Consider the following 24,739-nt stretch of genomic DNA (forward strand, 5'->3'; position numbering starts at 1 on the left):
GAAAAATCCACATTAAATTAGTCAATGCTCAAAGACTTGAGCTATAGTAAAAACAGAAGACTAGCAAACATTAGCTAGTCACTGTTTACACTTTCCAATTCAATGTTTTGAATACCGTACCGGATACTGTATCGGTCAAGGTATTGGAACGAAATATTTCGATACTAGTACTGTTTTGAGATAGCGTTTCGGGATAATATTTCGGAATACTCGATATATAAATAAATTATATATAAAAATTATATTCTAAAATAATAGTCTATATATAAATAAATTTAATATAAATATATATATAAATTATAAATAGTCTAGTCTGAATTGTGGATTAAAAAATAAGCTTATAGTTTGAAAAAATGAAAAAATGAAAAAAAAAATACTGACCGATATTTTAACTGATACAAAATAGATATAATACCTGTACTGGCCAGACAGTTGGTACTAGGGGTGTAAACTCAAACCGGAAAACCGGACCGAACCCGACTGGTTTTACCGGTTTTGAACCGGTCCGGTCCGGAACCGGTTTTTAAAACGTAAAAACCGGCCGGTTCCAGTCCGGTTCCGGTTCCGGAATTTTTTGGACCGGACCGGTTGATTAAAAAAAATAAAAAAATAAAATTTTTATATATAAATTTTATACAAAATATTTTATATATATTAAATAATATTTAAGTTTTATATATAATGTATAATTATAAATTTTTATGTGAAATTTTATATATAACATATATATTCATATATGAAATAATTTCTTATTATAATTTATAAATTATTACATAAAATGTTAATACTAAATCACTAAAAGTTTATAACTAATACTAATATATAATTTATAACTATACTAATAGTCTAATATTAATACTATTATATAGTCTAATATATTAATAAAAGTATAAAACAGTTTTTTTTAAATCAATTTTTTTTTTATAAACAATTTTTTAATAAAAAATTGTGAAATTTACATTTTAAAAAAATCAGAAAACCGGATCGAACTGGAAACCGATAAAATCGGAAGTACCGGTTTAAAAGGGTAACCGGTGCGTAATCGGTTTTGAAAAATACAAAACCAATACATACTAATTCGATTCTAAATTTTATTTAAAACCGGATCAAACCGGACCGATTTAAACCCTAATTGGTACGAAAAAATTCGACAGTACCAACCGGTACGAAATTTAAAACTATGCTTTCCATACCAAATATTATTTTATGATTTTCAGATCCTCGTTCCCTCGTTCTTTTCTCTCTCTTCAGTCCCGCGTATGCCCTCCTCTTCCTCCGTTTTTCTTCCTATCGCCGATTCTCTCCCTCTTCTTCCCGTTTTTCGCGGTGGTTCGGATGGGAAATGGTAGTCGGCACTCTGTTTCCTCGCGTTGCCGTCTCGCTGAAGTTCCACCAACACCGCCACACTCTTCGTCTATCGGTTTCTCTCGGTGTCGTAAGTCCTCTATCCATCTTTCAGTGCTCTCTTTGCCCCTATTTTCCCGCTGTCTCGCATTTGGGTTTCTTTGGGTTTTCTCAAGATATGATCTCGGGTTCTCTGATTTCTCAGTCTGACGGGCATGGGAGCTGACTTTCTGAGGTTTTGGCACCTGGGTTTTTTTATTTTAGACATGGGTTTGGGAGATAATGCGGTAATGAAGTTATAGTGTTTTGGTCAACTTCGGTTGATTATGATTTATGGTTTTTACTTCTTTAACGTGTTAAGCTTCTGATCCTTGTCGATTTTGGAAGATTAGGAGGAGAATTTTGTAAATAATCAGAGTGATTTCATGTTTATGTTTTGAAGGTGGATTTTGGTCTTGGTGTGCAGCGAAAGTTAGGTTTTTTTAGACGAGTTATGCTTTTGTTACATCTGTGTTTCGGATGGGAAGTGGTGATTGAGAGATAGGCACTTGATTTTGGAGGTGGGGTTTAAGAAATCTGGGGTTGGCAAGTCCTTGAACGACGAGAAATGGACAGAGTGATTCAGCCTCCTCTGGTAAATCTTTTATCAACCTTTACTGCTTATTTCTGCTCTATTTTACATCAATTTGTTTCTTTTCATTTCTGGTGGAATCGAATGGTGACTTGGGCTATGCTTTCTTTCCTTCTTACTCTTTGAAATTGCTTTTGTCTCGTGATTGAGTATACGTTTGCGTTTCTTGGTTGTTCTTGTTGTTGAGTTTTGTTCCAACTCAAGGATATGATTGCTGAGGTGCTCAGTTGATCATTTGGCCTGTTTTGGATCAGAATGGCTAAATAGATTCAATTGTTTTGGCTGTTGATGGTTTGGAACCTTTTAATTATCCTGCTACAATTGAAGTCACATTGATGTATAGTTTTTTTCCCATCTACATATTTGCAAGGGCTTGCATTTATAGAATTCATTCTGCCTTTGTTTTGTTTGTGATTCTACATGCAACAGCGGTGCAAATTCTTTTATTACTTTGCCTTGTTTGTAATTGCCGCAAAAGGTAAATTTTGAAGTTTTCAGATGCAGGAGCTTGTCTTATTTTTACAGCAAGCTTGCGGAATGGTGTTATCTGTCTAACTCACTAATATTCCAATGTCCTATTTCTGAATTGTCATATTGAATGAACTATGCAGTGACTGAGGTGGAGAAGAATGCATATTGTAATGGGGACTGTGGCAAGGGTGGTTGTTCTGTTTCATATACAAAAGAGTATATGTTGTTCTATTTCATATGCCAAAGATGCGTAGAATTCGAACTAAAGAAGAAGAAGTTGAATGATGTGCATTTTATGTATGATCTAGTGCTTGGACCCTTGATTTTTCCTTGTTATTTATAGGGTTTCATTAGCTCAAATGAAAGTTGTTGTGCATGAAGTAGTACTGCATTCAGATCATAAAGTTGTAATATGTAGGAAAAAATGAGTAAGGAGATAATTATTATACATTTTTTTTTTCTTTTTGGTTTTGATTATATGCATTATATTTATTAATTAATATATGAAGTGTATTTGTAAAATAAAAAAAAATTTGTAAAATATTATTAAAATATATAATATTATATTACTATTTTGGCTTTTAATATGGCTAGTCCAATGTGGATTCACGTAGCCAAAGTTTAACCCTATAGCCAAAACTTGAAATTCTAACCCTAGCTATTGCCAATGCTTTTAGTCCCCCATTACTACGACTTCAGCTTTATTTCATTTCAGCTCTATCTTTCTTTCCTTTCAGTGTCAGCCTTTCTCCCCAAACAAGAACACAGCTCCTCCAAATGCTAAAAACACAGCTCCATCTCCGCATTGACAATCCCAACCATCACATTCACACTCCAAGCCTCCCTCCGAGGCTCTCGCACCGGACCATCTGATTCTGCTCAATCTTATCACCGAAGAAACGTTCATCAATCTCCTGACGAATGTCCCAGCTCGTGTAGATCTAACTGCCGCCCCATGGCTGCAATAATGAGCTCAGCAAAGGTTTTTCCCCTCTCTCTCTACTGACTAACAGCATACGTTTTGGATTAATGCATGTTCTGAAAATATATTCTGTGCATCTTTTTTCTTAATATTTGTTGGGTACTAATGATGTTTTTATTAAACGATAATTATGAGATCATGAACTATAGTTTTGTTGTAATCGAAGTTTATATGTTTTTTGGTGTTTATTATACTATAAATACGATGGCTTGTGCTTTCATTCGTTGTATGTTTAGCTGTGGGCTTTGATTTTTTTTATTAGCTTGAAACCAATAAGAAACATATACCAACCTGTAACTAGACGTTTACATGGATATTTGTCATCTCTTACATTTTCTTAATCATATAATTTATTAGGCAAAGAGATTCTTGTTGAGAAGAGTCCTGCAGAGAGCAGATAAAAAATCCTGCAGGGAGCAGATAAAAAATTCTATTAGTCCTACCTTGGAATGGGCTGTTTTTGGGAAAAAGGCAATATTACCATTAACTCAGCCTGTCTCACTGTCTTTTTATATTTACGCTATCAATTACACGAATAATTTTTAGTTAGTTTATGTATTGCATCCATATTTAGTTCATGCACATATTTACCTATAAAAAAACTTCCATAGTTTCTTTAAATTGTTGATAGTTTCATGAGATATAGCTATCTTATTTTACTGCATTGTTTCTGTTTTGTGGAAAACAATCATGCAATATGAAACTTGCAAAATAATATATAGCATCACATCAGTAAAATATTAACTCCATCTTTGGTTTATGAGGATTGTGCAGTAGTTTTGCTTAAAATTATTTATTTGAACGTACACAAGCATAATCAGATGGGTTATTTGTTTGCAGCGATGCGTTGGTGCGATTGATGGGACCATGATATGAACAAGATCGTGCTTTCTTGGAAATGGGTTCTTTTAGATTTCATTCATAAGTGCAACAATGTGAGGTCCTTCATGCAAATCCATGCGCAATTATTAACATCCGGTGTCGTTCGTGACCAGTTGGTTGTTAACAGAGTTGCAGAGTTCTTTGGAAAATTTGCAAATTTTAGTGAATATGGTTGTGATCTTTTAAAGCAAATTGATTGGAGCATAAGTTCATTCCCATATAATTTGATGATATCAGGCTATGCTGGCAGTGACACGCCAAGGGCGGCAGTTCTGGTCTATAGACGGATGATGAGAAATGGATTTATGCCTGACATGTACACTTTTCCTGTGGTTCTGAAATCTTGTGCTAAGTTTTTGGGGATTGGGGAGGGTAGACAGGTTCATGGGGTGGTTGTAAAAATGGGGTTTTTGAGCGATCTAGTTGTGCAAAACTCACTCGTCCATTTCTACGGTGGCTTTGGTGATTTTCGTGTTGCTAGTATGGTGTTTGATGACATGCATGTGAGAGATGTGGTGTCTTGGAGTTGTTTGATATCTGGGTATGTGAGGGCAGGGTTATTTGATGAGGCTGTAGCTTTATTTTTGCGGATGGATGTGAAACCAAATATAGCAACGTTTGTCAGCATGCTTGTGGCTTGTGGCCGAATGAGGCATTTGAGCTTGGGGAAGGAAATTCATGGATTGATGGTTAGATGTGTAAGGGTGGATTTGGTGGTAGGCAATGCCATCATGGATATGTACGTTAAGTGTGAGTGTTTGTGTGAGGCAAAGCAGATCTTTGATGAGCTCCCTGAGATAGATATTGTATCATGGACTACTATGATTAGCGGCTTGGTGCAATGTAAACGTCCCAAAGAGTCATTACAAATGTTTCACAAAATGCTTGCATCAGGCATTGAACCTGATAGGCTTCTCTTGACTAGTGTGCTGTCAGCTTGTGCCAGTCTCGGGGCTCTTGATTATGGCAGATGGATCGACGTGTATATTGATTTTAGAGACATCAAATGGGATACTCATATTGGAACAACTATGATCGACATGTATGCAAAGTGTGGCTGTGTAGAGATGGCATTATGGACTTTCAATGAGATGCCTTTCAAAAATGTCTATACGTGGAATGCCTTGCTTGGTGGTTTAGCAATGCATGGACATGGGCGTGAGGCGCTCAAACATTTTGAAGAAATGATTAAATCTGGTATGAGGCCAAATGAGGTGACATTTCTAGCCATTTTGACTGCTTGCTGCCATTCTGGCTTGATTGATGAAGGTCGCAGGTGCTTTTATCAAATGATAAGTCAAGAACATAATCTTTCTCCAAGGTTAGAACACTATGGATGCATGGTTGATATGCTCTGCAAGGCTCAACTCCTGGATGAAGCTCAGGAGCTGATAAAAACTATGCCCATGCCACCTGATCTGCTGATATGGGGAGCTCTTCTTAGTGGTTGCAAGGCCAGTGGGGCTGTTGAACTCTCTCAAGAAATATTAGACAGCCTCCTGGAACTGGAGTCTCAAGATAGTGGGGTATACGTGCTTCTTTCCAACATACATGCTACTGATCAAAGATGGGCTGAAGTAACGAGAATACGGAGGTTGATGAAGGAGAAGGGTATAAAAAAAGCCCCTGGATCAAGTGTTATAGAGGTGGATGGTAAGGTTCATGAATTTTTTGCTGGAGATGCTAGCCACCCTCAAAATGAGGATCTTCATTATTTGTTAAATATCCTTTCTAGTAATCTCTATCTTGAAGGGCATTTTTCAGACCCATTCTAGGTTAAGGTGGGTATGCTTTTATTGCGAAGTTGAAGAGTCCCTTTTTTGTTTCATTTTTTTATGTAACATTCTGACAACTTCTGCCATTTTCATGTTCTCAGAAATAGTACTTTGGTGTTCCATTAAGGGACTTGTTTGATACTGCAGCCGTCATCTGATAATTTTGATAATCAATTTGACAGGCATGTATAAAAGAGCAATAGATTTGAGCATGACTGTTACTGCAAACTTAGTGTACTTTACTCCTTTTTTTATTTTTTATTTTATTTTTATAAGTAAACGATATTATTGATAAGAATAGGTAAAGTCCAAGAACACAAGATGGTATATAAGAGACAGCTTTGTGTACTTTATTTAACCTCATTAATCTCTGTTCGAGCGTGTGAGAAGAAATTTGACCTCCAGCACACATATAGGAAGCCTAATGATGTAAAAATAAGAGGCACAGGTAGGGTACTATTATTTCATTTATAAGAGGCAGGGTAATTGGCAATTGCTGATTGAGTGGAATATTATGGTTCAACTTCCACTCCAATAAAAATTATGAACGGTCATGACTATAGTCAACTAACTTACTCTTTCACTTCAGAGATCTTTTCATCTTCTATGTTCATAATGTCATCCTCATACCCTACCAAATACACACACATACACTCATGCACTCACTGATACACGTGCACTCATATTATTTAAATCCATTTCTTGAGTGCAAGCTGTATGATGTTAAAAAGTTTAGACATTGACCCAAATCCAATGCATTCAAGATGGAAGCTCGGGGGCGATAAGATCTAAACCTTTTCCCTGAGATCGTTATAAATGAAAGCAATATGACATCTAAATGGAGTCCAGCAAGACTTTGTTTTATGTTAGTTAATATCATCTGTTATTATTCTGACTGACTAATTTGTGAGCAAGGACAAGTTTTCTGGTCATTTAAATTTAAAACTAGAAATAGAAGCACATATGTCATCAGTTTGTGCTAGTCCTTGAGTAGAATTAGAATGACAGAGAAATATAGAGCAAACAGTAGCTTGTGGTAGGCAGAATGTTCGATAATTTTGGGGAAGAAAAACAAAAAAGTTTGCTACACCCTACCCTGTTGGTATCGGTTGCAGATTTGTTCTGATGAAATACATGTGCAAAGAAAAATCTAGAGAGCCAGTATATTCAAGACAATGGACTGTCCGAAAGATTCTGAAAGTCTTTATATGAAACAATAAATGGTATTACCTCTACTATGACAATTTACTTTCCATATGTTTGGAAATCTTGAGGCTTCAGTACTTTCTGAACTCCAGCATCCTGAAGAATAATCGAGTGAGTTCCTTATTAAACTTCAACTGTTTTCTGATTAAGAGCAGTATATCTCCATCGCTCCTTCTCCACAAAGTCGGCATCCAGGAACTGAGCAACAAAAGCCCAAAGCTTGTAGGTGTCTCGAAAATTGGCCAGGAACCCAAGTGCAGCTGTAACTACAGTTATTCCTTGATCAGCTTTGTCTTTACTCTTGTTTTTCACTATTTTCGTCGATCCATTTCCTCTTACCTCTAGTATTCTCTCCTTCTCTTCTGCGTACTTATCTGCGAACCAGATATTATGTAAGAATCCATAGCTCAGAGAAATGTTGCTTCTATCAGCAAGTTTCTGTACAAGAACAGGCTCAACCTTCTCCCCTTTCCAATCAAATATGTTGAATGCCAATGCAGGTCCTCTTTCAAATTTGATTTTTGGTCCATATATTCTCACCAAGGGAATTCCCTCTGTGTTAGGATGCTCAAGCTTCATCAAAGAGCTCACCAGCCAATTGATCAGGTACCTTGCTCTGTTACTAATCAGTATTAGTCCCGAGGAGTCCACCTGATCCAAGCACCTGCACTCAAATTCTTGCCTCCCATTTCTGCTGCTTTCAGCATTTCCAAGTTTAATTAAATCAGCAGGTTTTTCTGATTCCCGAATCTCGGAATCTTCTAATCCTTTCAGTTCCCCTGACAACTCATGTTCCAATCGTATTTGTAAATGACCGGAGAAAGAGCTCGACGATGCTAAATCGTCTCCTCGTAGTCCAGCTTTAGATGCCTGTTCAAGTTCTGTGTCGGTACCAGAAGACTCATCCCCTAACTGAAACAGCTTCTTTGCCGGTACAATATTAACAATACCGGCACTCGTAGTAGCTTCTAGAATTGGAATAGTAGACTTCTTTACAAAGAGGCACCCAAACCCAGATGGGTTTTCCCCAAAAACCTTGTAGAAGGAACAGATGAGGAAGTCCGGACGAAAGAGAGAGAGGCCGAAGCTGTCCATGTCCTTCGGTCCCAATGCGCAAGCATCAATCAGGATATGCCACCCATTCTCCTGTGCTATGCTCATCCAGAGATACGGGTATCTGGCTCCTGTTATTCGAGAATGAAGGGGGAAGACAAAGAGTCCCCTTTTCTTTTTCTTCTTCTTACTCTCAACCATCTTCCTTAACTTCGCCGACTGAATCCTCAGTCTCGGCCATGAAAACTCTGCTGACATAATTCGGGCTCCTTTTTTTTCAGAGCAATTTGTCATTGCTTCCACTGCCTCACTCTGATAATCATAAACTGTCAGAAGCTTCTGATTAGATTGAAATGGGTAAGCTTCTGCTAAAAGTTTAAAAGCTGACGTTCTGTTTGCAGTGAAAACCATGCAGTAATCGTTTTCAGAAATATTAAGAAAACCCATTATCCTTTTCTTCATTGCAGATTCGAATTCTGATTCTCGGCCACCATGAAGTAGCTGCATCTTTAGATTCCCCGTCTTTAAGGATATACTAAAGAAGGGAAAATCTGATTTTAAAGGAGGTGATGGGGGTAGTGGAGGATAAGAAGAAGATGCAACTTGGTCTCTTGAGGAGTCCTGGTTTTGCAGCTGAGAATAGGAGAAGAGGCCGATACCAATATAATCAAGGCAGGTATGGTCGGAGAGAGAGAGATGGTAGTATTCCTGGGCTCGGATTTGGTCAATTTGATCAGTAGCAGAGTATTGGGGGTAAGCTTTGACGAATTCAAGGAATGATTCTTGCAAAGATGGGAGAGATTCATGGTTGGTAAACTTGGTGTTTGGAAAGATGGAGGATGTAGTTTTTGTTGCAAAGTCACGGCGACAAGCTGAAGAAGAGCTTCTGGGCTTAGAGATAGTTTTCTCCTGTGTTGGCAGGTTGAGGAGAGGGTTTGGGCAGCAGCCATGAAGGCATACCTGTGAGACCTCATTCAGGCAAGACGGCGGCATTTTTGCTCTCTCTCCTCTCAATAATTCTTGGTTATCCCTCACTTTGGTATCCTCCCCCAATTAGTTACCTTACCATGTTCCTGTCTTCAGCCGGCTATCCGTTGTTTATAAGGAGGAATTTCTGTTTATTAAAAAACATAACATAGAAGGTGATTAGTTGAAGAATATCATTATGAGCGAAGCATGCGCTGTGGTAGTCATCTACCTGGGAAAAAGCCTCGGATTTGGATCCCTCAATTTATGCCCAACGCTTAGAGGGGAAAGAAATATAAATATATAGTGAATTTTATAATATTTATGTGATTTTTTTAATTAATATTAAATATTTAATAAATAAGGTAAAGTTTATTTTATGTATCAAATTTTTTTTTCCCAATTTAAGCCCTAAATTCTAGATTATCTAGATCCAAAAGTTTATGTAGAAATGGTGCCAAAGAGCCTGCGATGGTATTTTAGTTTATTTTACTCTTTTCGTGAGGCAACAGGTGGGGGATAGAAGGCAATAAGCGGAAGTGGACGACAAAAAGGCCTTTATATCGGCCAGCACTATTGATGGTGACCAAAGACGTCTCCTTTAGACTGCTTCCAAGTTGCTTATGGCTTAAGTTTCAGAATTATATGCACAAGCATGCCCCCACTCCTTAGCAATATGCGTGGAAGACACATCCATTTGTCTTGCGCTTGTTGTCTGTGCCAAAACTTGCATCAGTTCGGTTCTAAGACAGAGTCGAAGTGGGATTATGGTTCAACTTAGAATATAATAGTCTCAACTTCTTTTTCTTACAAAAAATAAAATAACATCCACCTAAAAAACCCCATAACACAGAGTTAGATTATAAGACTAGAAATTGTGATAGATGTATGAATCACACACGATTTTGTATGAATCGCGTAGATCATGTACGTTATTGCTGCAACAAAATAATAATATGTGACATTTAGCAATGAGTTCAGCGAGTGGGCAAAGCATTTGAGGGAAAGCTTTTATCGTCTCTAGCTAATGGGGTCTGACAGAAGCCAAATTTTCACATTTGACTGTCAGTGTGCGGCAAAGATGGAGAAAAACCCCCAAGTTACGCGCCAGCAAGTTCAGGACGAAGGTACGGAGAAACTCTCTTTTCTTTGCCTTTGCAAAAGCAAAGAAAGTGGGAAGAGAATGATTCTTATACGAGTAATGCTACATACAGTTGTGGAATGCGCAAACGCCGTGCAGTCGTTTTGAAAAAGAGTAGAGTCTATTATTAAAAAATTAATTTCTTTTCAGGTGGGTCCCTTATTTATTCACTTTTTTCAAAGCGATTGCACGGCGACTGCACGCTCACGACTGCAAGTATCATTTCTCTTCTTATATATGTATAATCTTGACTAGTCCGTTGTTGTAATTCGCTTTCATGTAAGCTTTATTTTAATGAGAAAAGCACCAAGCGTGCTGAAGGATCGAGATGATTTCATACACAGATCATCATATATATTGTTAATTAGGCTGTGGGAATTAGTTCAAGTACTTACAAAGTTTGAAACTTGGATTTATCACTACTTTAAGCCTTGGCCGTTGACAATTTCAATGGAAGAGCATTGTCGTCGCTCTCCCAATATTGTTGGGCTACAAGTGTCGCTTAAATGTACGTAGAAGCTAGTTTCATGCGGTACTTGATCACAAGTTCAAGGTCCGTGCGCATGCATTAGGGCATTTTCTGTTATTCTAAGGGGTGTGATCACCAAACGGTGTACCCCTTGAAATAATATTCTCTAACATGGTGATGGTTCCCATGAGGGGTGATGTTAAAGGAAGTGTCAAGAGACACAACCTTTTGATTTAGTCAAAAAGTTGTGTCACTTCTTAAGGTTGTGACCTTTGGGCTACTATTGGTTAACCAATGGATGTGCCCTTTACCAACCGGTGCATGATGGCCTATAAATAGGGGTCATTGGTGCACAAACAAATGCACTCAATTCCCTTTATTCATCACCAACTTATGAGACAAATACCTTCACGAGAGTGTCACCATATTGTCGTAATTCCGCTTCTATTTATTGTTTAATTTCTCTACATTCTCAAAACTGTGGGGGTGAAAATAGTTTTATTTCGATGGCGTCCCTCAGCACTCAGCAGCAGTGTCGTCTGTACGTGAGAAGATGTGGATCGCTCAAAAGTTAGTTGGCATTTGGGCCACAAGATAATAATATATATATATATAAAGCTCAGCAAGTGGCTGCTAGCTAGCATGATGACATGCACCAATTTCTACATTGAAAATATCTTAATTACAAAAACAATTATACAAAAACAATTTAATAAATTGAAATAATTTGATGTAATTTATTATATTATAAAATTATTTTTATTATAAATTAGATCTAACGAATCAGATAAAATTACATCAATTTATAAGATTATTTTTATATAATTTTTTTTTATATATAACAGTTCTCTTAATGCATGCCCAACTTCTCAAAATTAATTTGGTGGTAATATATATTGTCTCGATCACCCAAAAACCAAAATCTGAGCAGGTGAACTTACAACCATATGTAGTCTACTGTTGAAACACTAATACATTATTTAATTTGATGATCTCATGTCTTAATTAACTCGAAATTAGGATAAGTACTGCAATATGCCGATGGTTGCCAAGTAGTTGTTGTCTTGATCACTAACAATTTAATTCGTAAAAAAAGGGAAAAAGAAAAGAAAAAATAATAAAATTGCATCATCCTAACAATATACACATGATTAATACTGATCATCAAATATTACCAGTTGGCATTGAAAGATATTTGATAACAACCCTAATGTATACAAATTAAAGCCTGCATTGACCTGATAATTGATATCAATTATGAGATCGACGTCATGATCGCGTCTAAACTTTGTTAAGATCGTGGGAAGTATGTATATGATCATTTATTGTATCTCTGAATGAGATATTAATGGCCGATTTTGATTTTGGGTATTTATAATTTCAAGGAGCATGGCTAGGGCTAGCTAGCTGCTTGCACGTACAAGCTAGACATTAATACTTCTGGAAGAGCGAGTAGGAGCTAACATCATTCACATCCGGATGAGCAAATCTTTCTCTAAATTTTAATTCATAATTTTTTCATAATTTTTTTTTTAAAATTTTTATTGACCATCTTTTTACAATCTCTTATATTTCATCTTTATACTTTCTTTATTTTATTAAAATAATATTTTATTATTATTATTTTTTTCATTTCTTTTTACATCTTTAACTACTTTTTTTTTTCTTTTGTCTTTCAGGGATAGAACCAAAGAAAAATTTTTAACTTACTTTTTTTTTCACATTTTTTAATTATTTGTTGTGCCTATGTTTTTTATTTTTCATCTGTAACAATTTTTTTTAAAATAATTTTCTCTCTAAACGATAATATTTTTAAAATTAGTGCTTTGATAATAATAATATTTAAAAAAAAAATCATATTTTCACAAATGGTCAATTTTATTGGATCATCTCAATATTAGTGACATTTTTTATTGGTTAGAATAAAATATTTATAAAAAATGATTTAGAGATGATCATTAGAGTCGATAACTCCATATATTTAGAAAATCACTGTTTAAATCTCAAAAAATTTCTCTAAAATAGTCAGCCGGATGGAGAGGAATTTTTGTCAGAAAATTAAACAATTTTACTAAAATTTAGGGAATGAGATGGTATGCTCAATCGGATGCGGATGCTCTAGTACTATAGGCTACTTCAATTCTTCAACGCCAACATATATAACTTATATTTCAGAAATCAAAGTTAATGGAAAAATGATAAATATATTTGATAAATGCTAATTATTATCCAAACACAGTGCATGGCTTGAGCTTTGTAGGGGAAGTATGATCAGAAAAAGTATAAATATCTCCTTTAACCTCAGTTAAATTAGTTAATTACGTACGTACCTTAGATCTTCCATGGATTGTGCATATATGCATGCATGGAGGCTAGCTAGCTATGTGAATCTGTTAAGCTAAAGCAGTCACAGGGCAACTCTCCCTTGGCAAGTCATGATGTAATGAGAGCTATATATAATATATATATATATATATATATACATGATATATATATATATATTTATATATAGCTCAATCAGTCCCCACTTGCAAAGGAAGAGACGCCCTACAACTGGTTTGCTTATATGTATATATCGAACCAATTGATCGATCCCGGCCCGTTTATGCGTCCTGCCTCGGACTGCATGCTTCTGGGTTTTCGAAGTTACACCATTTCCAAGCTTTATATGCACTCCAGTTCGTGCTCCAACGAAAGAATAGCTATCAAGAAATGGCATATGCTATGGATATCCTTAATTCGAATCCACTTTTCTTTTGCAGTGGGGAGGTTTTCATTTCACGCCAGACCTCTTTATGATCTTCTTCATCTTCCACGATCGACCAAGTCTAGAAAAATCTCTTTAATTCCAAGATGATAAGATTCCTTATTGCACGAAAAATTAAAGCCGTCGAGAAGAGTGTTAACGTCGTGTTTCGCACGCCTTTAGGGCATGGATTCCAGCAATTCAGGAATTTAGGGCTTGAGCCTATGAAAATAGAGAAGAATGTAACTGGGAGTGGGCGGCCTTGGGGCCGGGGAATTTCCGATGCCAAAATTAATAAATTCTCTTAGGAGTTTGTAAATAAGTGAGATAGTCTAGGGATCATAGAGCGTTTCTCGTACCTGAGACTTGCTATTTATACCATGAGTTTTGGGGACAGATCGTGTCTGCTTCCATGGAGTTCTTGTTCTTTATACTGTTCTTTTTGTTAGAGTCCTTTAATGCGGTGTGGCTCTGCGACGATGTCATTAATGTGGCGTCTAGCTCGAATAGTAGTGCTATTAATTCGGTGTAGTTCCTTGGCATTGCTTTATCTTTGGTGATTCGTCGATGTTTCCATGTCAGGAGATCAAGGGTTTTCTGTATTTCCCACTATGCCCTGTACAAGTTTCCATGACTAAGGTGTGATTGAGCGATGTCAGGCAGGTCTATCCCGTCAGCCACACACTTGATTACTTTTCCTTGTAGACGTCTTGCTTCATGGGTGATAGTTGACCCTTGGGGCCGGGTATTGGGTCGAGGCCTAGTTGGCTTGTGAAGTGGAAAAAATTCCCTTACAAAGAGAATCGGGTGATGCTCTCGGTTTTGATTATATGAAGCTAATTAATTAGAGAGATCAACCTTATAATCATTGATGAAAGAATGTGGGTATGTACATTCTCGTGCATATATATATGTTTTTTTTTTCAGCTAGATCCCTTCTTGCGATATAGTTTATAAGTTCGCTAGCCTTTCCTTCTTTGTAAGTTTAGAAATTTCTTTGTTATGATCTGTATTTTTGCCTTTCGTGATAAATTAACCTTAAAACAACCAAAGGCCATTACAATTGCACCGTGTCGAGAAAATTAAGGATATACATACATACATACATACATACATATATATATACATACAAATGTATATAGACACACATATATATAGATATGTCGCAACATTAACATCTATGTGTGTCTATACACATAGATCATATGTTGCAACATTAATATCTGTGTGTCTATATACATAGATATAAGGTCCCAACAATATAGATGTGTGTCAATATCTATGTGTCTATATACATAATTATTGAAATTTTTTCGCCTAAGATTAATAAGGATCATGGCTACACTCAGTTTCTTTTTCAGCCTTCATTATCTTGGATTAGCCATACAATCGAATCATTACAACATAGGACATCCTTCATTAGTTGCTTCGATATCGAATAAGTTGATGAAACAAATTTAGTCATATATATAGTACTACCGATCATGATCATAAGGTTTTCTTTTTCAATTAACATAATTAAGCTAGCCAATAATAATCAAGCAAACATGACAAGGTCTAATTAATAGCATGACTTGTGGGGAAAACCCACAAAAGACATTAATGTAGTCCTAGCTATATATATAGCAGATCTAGTGTAATTAAGATGAGTGCACAATTGATATATAGATTCAGTTTCGGTTTGAAATAGACCGAACGACGTCCCATTGGATGAATGGACGCAGGAGTACTACGTGTGTCTTATAACAGGATACAAGCTGAGACAAATGTCTGATCATGATCAAGAGACGACATACATCTATCATGATTTCAGTGCATGGGTCCATGTAAAAGAAAAACGGATCGAAAGCGATTCGTAATTACAATAAATCATCCACTAACAACAAATTAACGAAAAAGACACAATATTCTCCTCAGAGAACCCTTGGATGTGAAAGGAAAAGTCGTGAACATGAATAATGTATATAGGCTGTAGCTAGCTTCAAAACATGACCAAACATTGTCTGCCAATGTTAAAAAAGAAGATCAAGAAGAGTAATTAGAGCTATATATTTTGTCCAGCCATATGCAGAAATGCAGCGAAAGCAACAGTAAGAGCTAGCATGTACCAAGAAATTAGGACATTAATTAATATTGCACACATGAGCCAATTAAACGAAGCAAAATCAGATCATGCAGGAGCAGCAGTACTATTACTGGCGCATATATATATATATATATATATATTTATATATATATAGCTACCATTATTGAAGATATCGGCCACCAGAAGGTGATAAATATTCTAGAATGAAAGGCTGCAAAGATATCTCGTAGAGCTAACAATATCTGGGCGTACGAATTATAGTTCGATGTATGGGCAGGCCGCGGCTTCCAACAGTTTTGAGTTAAATATGATGCATTCTCACGTCTCACGAAGGAGCAATCCTTCTAATTTATTCAGCGTTAAAGTTCCTGCAAACTCTGATCTGTAATTCCTTTCTTGTTTAATTAATTAATTTCAAAATGTTCCCAACAAAAACGATATATATATATTTATTGATTTGCCAGGGTAAATATTATTATATGTATTTATAGGAAATTAAAGCTCATAAAGTGAAAATGGAAAAAAGTTAATTACCACGAGCATCCTCGATCGGACAAAATATTAAAGGTTTTATGCCATTGATTGAAGTAAAAGGACCGGAGATCAACTTATATAATTATACCATGATCAATTATATATCTTGCATAATATTTTTTGCTTGAGAAATATGTCCAAATGTGTGTGTGTATGTATAAATATATCCTTTAACAATAATAACGGCTATATATGTACACCTCAGAAAAAATGAAAAACTTTGGTTTGCTACCTTACCAGTACATATGCAGGACTAGTTTGCGCTAGGCTATAAGCTGATAATGTTAAGCTAAAGTAGTCAGTACGGGGAAACTCTCCTTTGGCAAGACGATGAAACAGAATGCAGATCATGGTAATCCCACAATTGCACTATTCATCATCTCCTGCCATGCAAGAAAGAGATGCCCTATGACTGGTTTGCTTATAATATTAATGAACATTAAGTACTTGCATTGGCCTCGTACGCAGAATCGATACCTGAAATTCAGTGTTAGATATCTGTTCAAGCTTTGGATACTGCATGCATGGCATGAGTTTAGAAGCCTTCAATTCAGGCTGATCTTGAGAAAGGAATAAATGAACAAGCAAAGGCATATGCTTATATAATAATGGGTTTATGCTGGGAATATCCTCGATTCAATGTCAAGTGTTGGTTTCCGGCCAGGGGCCTTTAGGAGATCCTGCATGCAGCATGGCTAATGGCTATCTTTATATTCTCCCATCCAAGTCCTGAAAAAGCTATGGGGTCAAGACACGAAATTCTTTCCCTCTCATTATCCGTGATAATTGTAAGATCATGAGAAGAGGAAAAAAGCAGTCGAAAGGAGATGCTCCACCATGTTAGAATGCGTACGGCTATGAGTAATAAGGGCATTATAGCAGCATTAATATTGGCATATCCTTTCGTGTAGTTCTTTTACTTTTCTTCTGCTTTTCATAAATCATGTCAGCCTCTTAATTGGTATCGATCTCTACGGCTAACAAGCCTTTATACCATTTTGACCTCCTAAATTTTCTCTCTCTATTATTGGACTCCGATCCCCAAGATTGTATCCACCGTGCATGGCTTGTATATTTCGTAAATTATAAGCATCGTATAATTTAACGAATTACATAGATATTGATCAATCAAAGGGCCGACTGCAGGCAGCGTTAATTGCGCGCAGTAAAAAAAAAAAGGCCGGCCCCTATATATACATGCATCCATCAACGCTCTTATCCAAGACTCTGGGTGTTATATGATCATTGATCATAGTGTTAGGATCGATCTACCTTCAATTTTTTGGAGAACACCTGATCATGAGTTAAATTGATCCTATTCATGAATGGTATATATATATATATATGTAAAGAAGAGTAAACGCAAGAAAAACTTTTATAATTTAATTTCTCCGGCAGCGAGCTGACTAATTATTTTTATTCGGAAATATTGTACTTACATTTTGGTAAAAAATATTATTATATTTAAAATTGTTTATATATTATAGGTCGTAAGCCTACGACTACTAGTCTTTGGTAAAAATATTCATGTCTCTTGAATTAAGTCACGATGAGTACGTAGTTTGCAAATTACTACGACTCTCAGCTAATTACAAAGCATGCCCAATATCTCTTCGATAGTGTCCTGAGTTTATACTTTAGGCTGTGCTAGCTACAAGAAAAACGAATATCTTTGATACTTTTTTGTCTGAAAAGTATTATTCGTAATAAAAATAAATTTATTTTTATTATAAATAATCATTTTATTATAAATAATTAGTCGAAAATAAGCAGTTTTCAATTTATAATGTTATATAGCTAGGACAATGCTAGGTTGCACCTAAATATGTACACTAGTGCAAATGAGATTTTTTTTTATTTTCTTTTTCTTTAAGCATTTTTTAAACATATTAAACCATTAAAAAAATAAAAATATACATATAAATTCATTCATAGTCATTTTCTTAACTATTACAAAAAATAAAAAAATATAAAAAAATATATTTAATGAATATATTTAAAAGTCATAGTATCATAATTTTCCTTGTACGTACTTTAATAGGGCTTGTACGTAACGGATTATCCAAGGCTTTGATCGGTATATTAATTTTAGGTCTGATCTTAAGATTTGTGATGAGTTTTGAATTAATGATCCACCCTAGTTAACAAAAGATAAATGTCATGTTGTAATTGGCTATCATGCGTTGAAAGTTTTAGTAATTTTATAAAATTTAAAAATATCTATAATAAAAAAATAATAATTAAAAAAAAAAAAGCGCCATGAAGGAGGAGGCAATTAATACCTGATCCCCCGCCAGCCGGCCCCACGGGTGGCCGAATCCGGTCACCCTATGGTGGCCCTATTAATCAGTCAACCCATGGCCGTCGAACCACATGGCCGCCTGGTTTAGCCTCCAAGGGGTGGCCCGGTCGATCACCCCGTCTCGAAACCAGGTTTGATTCAATGGTAGACTAGTTAGCGTTTCTGAACCCCATATGCAAAGTAGTTTTTTGCTATGTCGAAATTGATCGATCCATGCAGTGTAATTTAACTCAATCGGCGCCTTATATAAATACACACTATAAGGTCTAATTGAGATGCATAAATATAACATATAACAGCTGACAATATTCCGAGTTTAAAATATGCAAAGGACCCGATCGATATTGATCATCTTTCTATTTCGACCTAGCTAGCTTCCGTGGGAATACCTTTCATGCATAATCTTCTGTCCCATATACCTGCATCAAATTAAAGAACAATATTAAATTTGTTGATCCTACGTTATACGACACTGACAATGAGATCAATCAGTACACAAATGAAAATTTATACTACAGGTCGTTAATTATTAATCTACGTGTACCTTCCCAGCATCATAACAGTAGCTTGAGGATTAGTCCCAGGTGAGCCTAAAAATGTGGAGCCATCAATTACCCTTAGCGCATCCACACCAAGAACCTTATAATCACGATCCACAACAGTACCAACTTGGCACCCTCCATGATAATGCCAAATAGTCATCACAGTGTCTATGCAAAATTGTTCCAAGGAAATTGCAGCGCTTGCATGTCTCCTCCTCGAGTTCAGGGGTAAATTTAGCATCCAGTTTATCAGTGCTTGCACAGGCACGCTGCGATAACGAAACTCCGAAAACCCCTCGGAATTTATAACGTCAATAATGGTGTTCATGCCTTGAACACACTTGTTTAGATCCTCTGGTTCATTGAAGTAGTTGAAGGTAACTGCTGGATTGTCATTTGGATCCGTGCTCCGAAGCTCGAGATGGCCTGTAGAGAGAGGTCCCGTGACCTTTTCAAGTATAACTCCGCCTCTTAGAATTATGTCGGCAACAGAATCTATGGCTTGAGCAGCTTCGTTAGTTGCTTCCACGGGCAGTACTGTGAAGTAGTGTTGGTCACTCTGCAAGTTTGAGCAAAGTCGAGTCTTAATTTCCTCGCATTCATCGAGGAGGACAACCTTGTCCAGTACATGCATAAGGTGCATATATACGCAGGTCGACCATGCATGTGTTCATACTAAATAATTTCCCCATGAAAGTTATAAACTACAGCTTTTGGTATGCTAATGCTTATAAGATAAAAAAATGGACACTTTTTTAACACTCGAGCGATCTTATACATCTTCTATTTTTTTTAGTAAAACGCATTGATCAAGATCAACGTGATTTGATCAGTCTCTGTTCCTTTTGCTTTGACATTTTTATACATCTATGGTGTGTGTGTGCGCTGTGTAAAAGTTCAGAATCAGAAGTAGGAAGTTAGGACCTGATTTACTAACAGGCCAGTATCTCTTGAAAGCATTTGACCCAAGAAATAAGCGAAGTCAAGTCCACTGGCAGCTTCGACGTAGCTGCCAAACTTGGTGATGCCCACAACTTGAATGAGGGACATCTCTACTGGACTTGGAGAGGGAACGAAGAGTGCATTCATTGGGTTGTCAGCCATCCCTAGGCCTACTATGGGCTGGTCCAGCACCATCTTGATTCCATGGGCCTTTAGCTGTTCAGCAGGCCCAATACCGCTCAACATCAACAGCTGTGGGCTTCCAATTGCACCAGCTGATACTATTATCTCATTCTTGGAGTTCTTTGTTAGGTATGCTCTGTGCTCCACTCCCATTGCATCTTTGAAAATCACACAGTTTGCTCGTGCTCTTCCTGTTCCTGTGTCAACAGAGTGATAAGAATAATCAAGACGCGAGCCCAAAAAATAGAAGTACTTTTCATCTAGGTTACAAGCAAGATTGGGTTATATATGACAAACAAAACCTTTCATATAGTACGATGCCATGGCCATGGTTAATTAATCTTTGTAGCTTAGCTTTCTAGGTTCATGCTTCTTCATTTTTTGGCAAGTTCATGTTACAAATGCTTACCATTGCTATTAAAAGTAAACAAGATCTTGTGCACAGTTGCATGCAAATAAACAGTAATCCTTGTTGGATTCGCATACTGGAGCAAATCCGCCGCGGTGTGTCTGTGACCCTCTCCATCAAAAATAGTGCCTCCAACTTTGGTCCCATCCACATGATCATATGTAAATCCATTATTGGGCAACACCCCGACCTCCAGCAACCCATTTCTCACAGCCGATTGCCACCCCAACAACGGCGGCTTAAACGCTACCAATTTCTCTACCCATTCATAAGATTGCTTAACCAATGTCTCGTTCCAACCAGCTTTCTTTACGTAGGCAGTGCTAGCACGGGTGTAGAACCCGGCGTTCAAGGCAGATCCACCTCCCAAGACGCGTGCTCGGGTGTTGAAAACTCCATCTTCGGAGATGAATTGTTGGGCAGGGGAAGTGGGAGAGGTGTCCGAAAGAGTGCTGGCGAAGTTGGCTATGTCGGAAATGTTGGGGTTGTCGTAGGGGGAGCCTCCTCTTTCGAGGACTAGTACCCTTGCACCCTGGGAGAGGCTTGCTGCGAGTGGACAGCCACAGGTCCCTCCGCCAATTGTAATGTAGTCGTAATATAAGACTGCTGGAGCTGAAGTCGCTTCTTTGACGAATGTGTTGTAGGGAGCTGCAGTTCAGAGAGAAATTAAGGGAGAGATATCACTTATCAGAGAGCAATGAATTGAAAGTGGTTCAACATGAAAGAAGAACGTACAACAGCAGAGCACTAGTGATATTGAAAGGAACGTCTGTCACATTTTCATTCTTTGTTTCGTTCTCTTCTCTTCTTTCAATGTCATAGAAAATAGATCAATCTAAAAAGTCGAACAAGATCAAGTATACCCGGATCTAGTTTGCTTGTTTTTTATGAAACACATGCAAGTATTTCAGCTAGACTGAGACTTACATGTTTTCTATTCAAAATTCCATGCTCAAACTAAAGGATCAGCTAGACATTTTAACTTTTTGAGCAACCTAGCTAGTTGAACAAAATAACAGTACTGTGTATGTTCAGGGACCACGCGTCCGATAGAGAGACAGAGAGAGAATGAGATCAGCGAGAGGTGATCAAAATCAGAAATTCTAGATGATCAACCCTTTATGTTATACCTTTTTCTGAGTGAACAAAGCCATGAAACAAAAGAATCCAAGGAAGAATAGCCCCAATAAGCGTACATTGCAAATCCATTACTGAACCAGAATGCACTTAATTCCCAGTAACATTAAAGTAATTTCTGAAATCCTCTTTACAGAACTCAAAAACCGATCTATTCTCGTGGGAAGAAGAATAATATACGTACGAACTCTCAGCACAACAATCCAGGCCCGCCTTTCATTTTTTCGAGACTCATAGTACTTCTAGGCCACAACATCAATTTTAACCACTTCATAAAGACTCAATGCATGTCCTCAATCCTAGTAGATCACATGCATGATGACATGATGTGAAACCAGCCTGTTCTTCAGGTCTCATATATAATATCTCCAGTTTAATTAGAAGAAAAGTACTTGATCATCCACGATCTGTAAAGCAGAACTGCTACTTGATATAGTAAATATATAGTTGATAGGCATGACTTCATTTAGTTCTTAGAGCAATGGAAGAATCATTATCTCTTTCAAGTAAAGATAGTAAAAGCACTATATATGTACGTGATATCACTCTTGCATGTGGTATTTTTTGGCTACAATTCATTTCTTATTAATTAGAGTCTTATTAATTAGAGGGTGGACAGTTGTAGCTGCATCCACTGTGATCCGTTTCTACCTTGATATCCAAACCATCTGAAATGGTTTTTTGATGATCAGTTGATATTCATGATCCAAAGAATTAACTACAATACTACTATTTCAAGTTAAAAACAACTTGGAATGTACAGGACACATTTGGGATATATAAGGGTAATACTACTTACTATTCCCCTCAATTTGTCCACTTGGTGTGCTCTTAGTGCAAATTGCAGTACTTTTCTTTTCTTTTTATTTCAAACATGTTTAAACATTTTTTTTTTAAAATAACATTAATACACTAATAATTATTTTCTTAATCAGTAAACAAAAATAAAATTAATAAAATTAAATACATGAACAGTAAAAATGAGAGGACATATTACTAGCATTATTCACACACACGTGTGTGTATATATATATATAATGACCATTTTTGTGCATGGGTAGTAATAGAGTTAATATTGGGCACGTCAGTTTAGTCCTGCATCTTGTCAGCATGATTAATTCAAATTGTAAACAGTAAAAGTCGAAGCTCTACACTTCACGCAATTGTTAAATATGCTTTTACCGATCGAGTAAGATTTGGAGTAGTTTTGAATTTCGATACGTTTGAAATTAATTTAATTAATGCACCCACTCCTAGCTAGCTCCATTTGAACTGGCGCTTAGATTAGGCTAGCTAGACATGAACGTAAGAAAGATGATCCCAAATACTGATCTCTTAAAGTCTCAATATTGCCCTAATTTCGTTGTCACGTATTTTTGCTCTACAAAGAGTAAATGCATTAAATTAGTAGATTAGGGAATAATTTGTCCACTTTTGAGAAAAAATGGACCACTAGCTACTTATAAATCGAGTAGTTAGGTGTGAAGTTGTTTGGTTTTTCTATATATATATTCATGTGAGTATACGTACTAGTATTATTGCGGCCGAAATTATTGAATTCTTTTTTTTTCTTCTTCAAAGAATTTATGGATCCTCTCCATTCATTTAATTGAATGAAGATGAACTATATAATATGGGTAGTGATAGGCTTACTACCTATCTACTACTCATCTATTACTTGTAGTGTTTTTATTTTTTTATCATTTTATTTTAAGTATTTTTTTAACATCCTTAATCATTAAAAGAAAATTAAAAAAATATATAAATTTACTAATTATCACTTCCTTAACTATTAAGTAAAATAAAAAATTATAAAAAAAATTAAATATAAAAAAAATAATAAATAAGTAGTAAGAGGATAGTAACCCTACTATTTTCTATTCTCAAATTAACCGGGCATGTTCAGACGGCCGAAAAAAGGCAGCCGTACGTGCTTGAGATTTTATAATATTCAAATGAGTTTTGTTATATATAATTAAGTTTGTATATTAATTTATATATTAATATTATTGTTTTTATATTCTAAATTTAAATTAATATTATTTTTAATAAAATTTATTTTTTAATTAATTATATTAAATAAATAGGCATATTAATACACAAATTCGTTTATAATTAAAATTTTCGAATCCAAATATATAACTAATTGCATTTCCTGTATGTATTATCTCCGATTGGGGAAGTAGTCACAAATCTCGAGAATTATTCCATTAAGGCTGCAGCCCTAGTGGAATATAGGCATTTATCTATTTTTGATTTTCTGAGATAAAGTAGAATATTTAATGCGTACGTACTTAAGGTAGTATTTGAGTGTGAGTAGTAATGATATTATATTTTTTGTGTAAAGTAGCGTTGTGAAGTTTTATCATTTTTCAAAAGGAAATGCATGATAGTAGTGAAATCTGCATGGCAACCTTAATTTTATGGTTTTTTTTTCTAATCAATAAAATATTTTACAGAAAAAAAAATTATAATCACGAGTCAGTGTGTAGATCGAGCACATCTTATAAATTAGTGTTTACATGTTATAAAATAAAAGTATTTTTATAAAATGATCATGTTATTTTTATAAGGTAATTTATAAAAGTATTCTTCCTTTTATAATATTATTGTGTAAAATAGTATAAAAGTAATGTATATTTATCATTTTTTAGGGTAGAATTACTGCTCACATACAATCATAAAAAAATAAATTCTTGTTGTAGTAGTGATGATGGTAACTGATATATTCATCTCAGAATCATAAAAAATAAATTCTTAATCATAATTGTGTCAAAGTTATCTAAAAGTTGCAACTTTATCAATTTCGCATAAGATATCGAATCTCTATCGGTTTAGCCTTTCTTTTCCCATCTCTCTCTCTCTCTCTCTCTCAAATAGACGAACAACATCTTTTAAGGGTTCTCTGTCAGTTGTCTTTTTCTTTAACCAATCCACG

The 24,739-nt window shown here is 35.9% G+C and overlaps 3 protein-coding genes across 9 annotated transcripts; 1 reads left to right on the forward strand and 2 right to left on the reverse strand.

The window, feature by feature from the left end:
- The first annotated feature begins 1,228 nt into the window (after positions 1 to 1,228).
- Positions 1,229 to 6,313, forward strand: LOC108998667 (pentatricopeptide repeat-containing protein At4g38010). Of its 7 annotated transcripts, none has more exons than XM_018975313.2 (4): positions 1,229 to 1,978; positions 3,184 to 3,428; positions 3,786 to 3,899; positions 4,269 to 6,313. In XM_018975313.2, exon 4 carries the CDS (start codon positions 4,301 to 4,303, stop codon positions 6,083 to 6,085), a length of 1,785 nt encoding a protein of 594 aa, XP_018830858.1. In that variant the 5' UTR covers positions 1,229 to 1,978; positions 3,184 to 3,428; positions 3,786 to 3,899; positions 4,269 to 4,300; the 3' UTR covers positions 6,086 to 6,313. The 7 variants fall into 7 exon arrangements, with proteins under 7 accessions (XP_018830858.1, XP_035538464.1, XP_035538663.1 ...); XM_035682571.1 differs by lacking the exon at positions 3,786 to 3,899 and having other exon boundaries at positions 1,229 to 1,631; positions 1,811 to 1,978; XM_035682770.1 differs by lacking the exon at positions 3,786 to 3,899 and having other exon boundaries at positions 1,229 to 1,435; positions 1,550 to 1,978.
- A 911-nt stretch (positions 6,314 to 7,224) lies between these two features.
- Positions 7,225 to 9,557, reverse strand: LOC108998656 (molybdenum cofactor sulfurase). Its single transcript, XM_035683604.1, has 2 exons — positions 9,543 to 9,557; positions 7,225 to 9,458 (listed from the first exon to the last, which is right to left on the reverse strand). Exon 2 carries the CDS (start codon positions 9,335 to 9,337, stop codon positions 7,415 to 7,417), a length of 1,923 nt encoding a protein of 640 aa, XP_035539497.1. The 5' UTR covers positions 9,338 to 9,458; positions 9,543 to 9,557; the 3' UTR covers positions 7,225 to 7,414.
- Positions 9,558 to 18,752: 9,195 nt separating this feature from the next.
- LOC108998512 (protein HOTHEAD-like) lies at positions 18,753 to 22,140 on the reverse strand. Its single transcript, XM_018975073.2, has 5 exons — positions 21,795 to 22,140; positions 20,665 to 21,312; positions 20,055 to 20,452; positions 19,133 to 19,689; positions 18,753 to 19,007 (listed from the first exon to the last, which is right to left on the reverse strand). The coding sequence occupies exons 1-5, from the start codon at positions 21,871 to 21,873 to the stop codon at positions 18,959 to 18,961; spliced, it is 1,731 nt and encodes a 576-aa protein (XP_018830618.1). The 5' UTR covers positions 21,874 to 22,140; the 3' UTR covers positions 18,753 to 18,958.
- Between the last annotated feature and the right edge of the window lie 2,599 nt (positions 22,141 to 24,739).

This window comes from Juglans regia, chromosome 1, assembly GCF_001411555.2.
Source record: "Juglans regia cultivar Chandler chromosome 1, Walnut 2.0, whole genome shotgun sequence".
Lineage (NCBI taxonomy): Eukaryota > Viridiplantae > Streptophyta > Magnoliopsida > Fagales > Juglandaceae > Juglans > Juglans regia.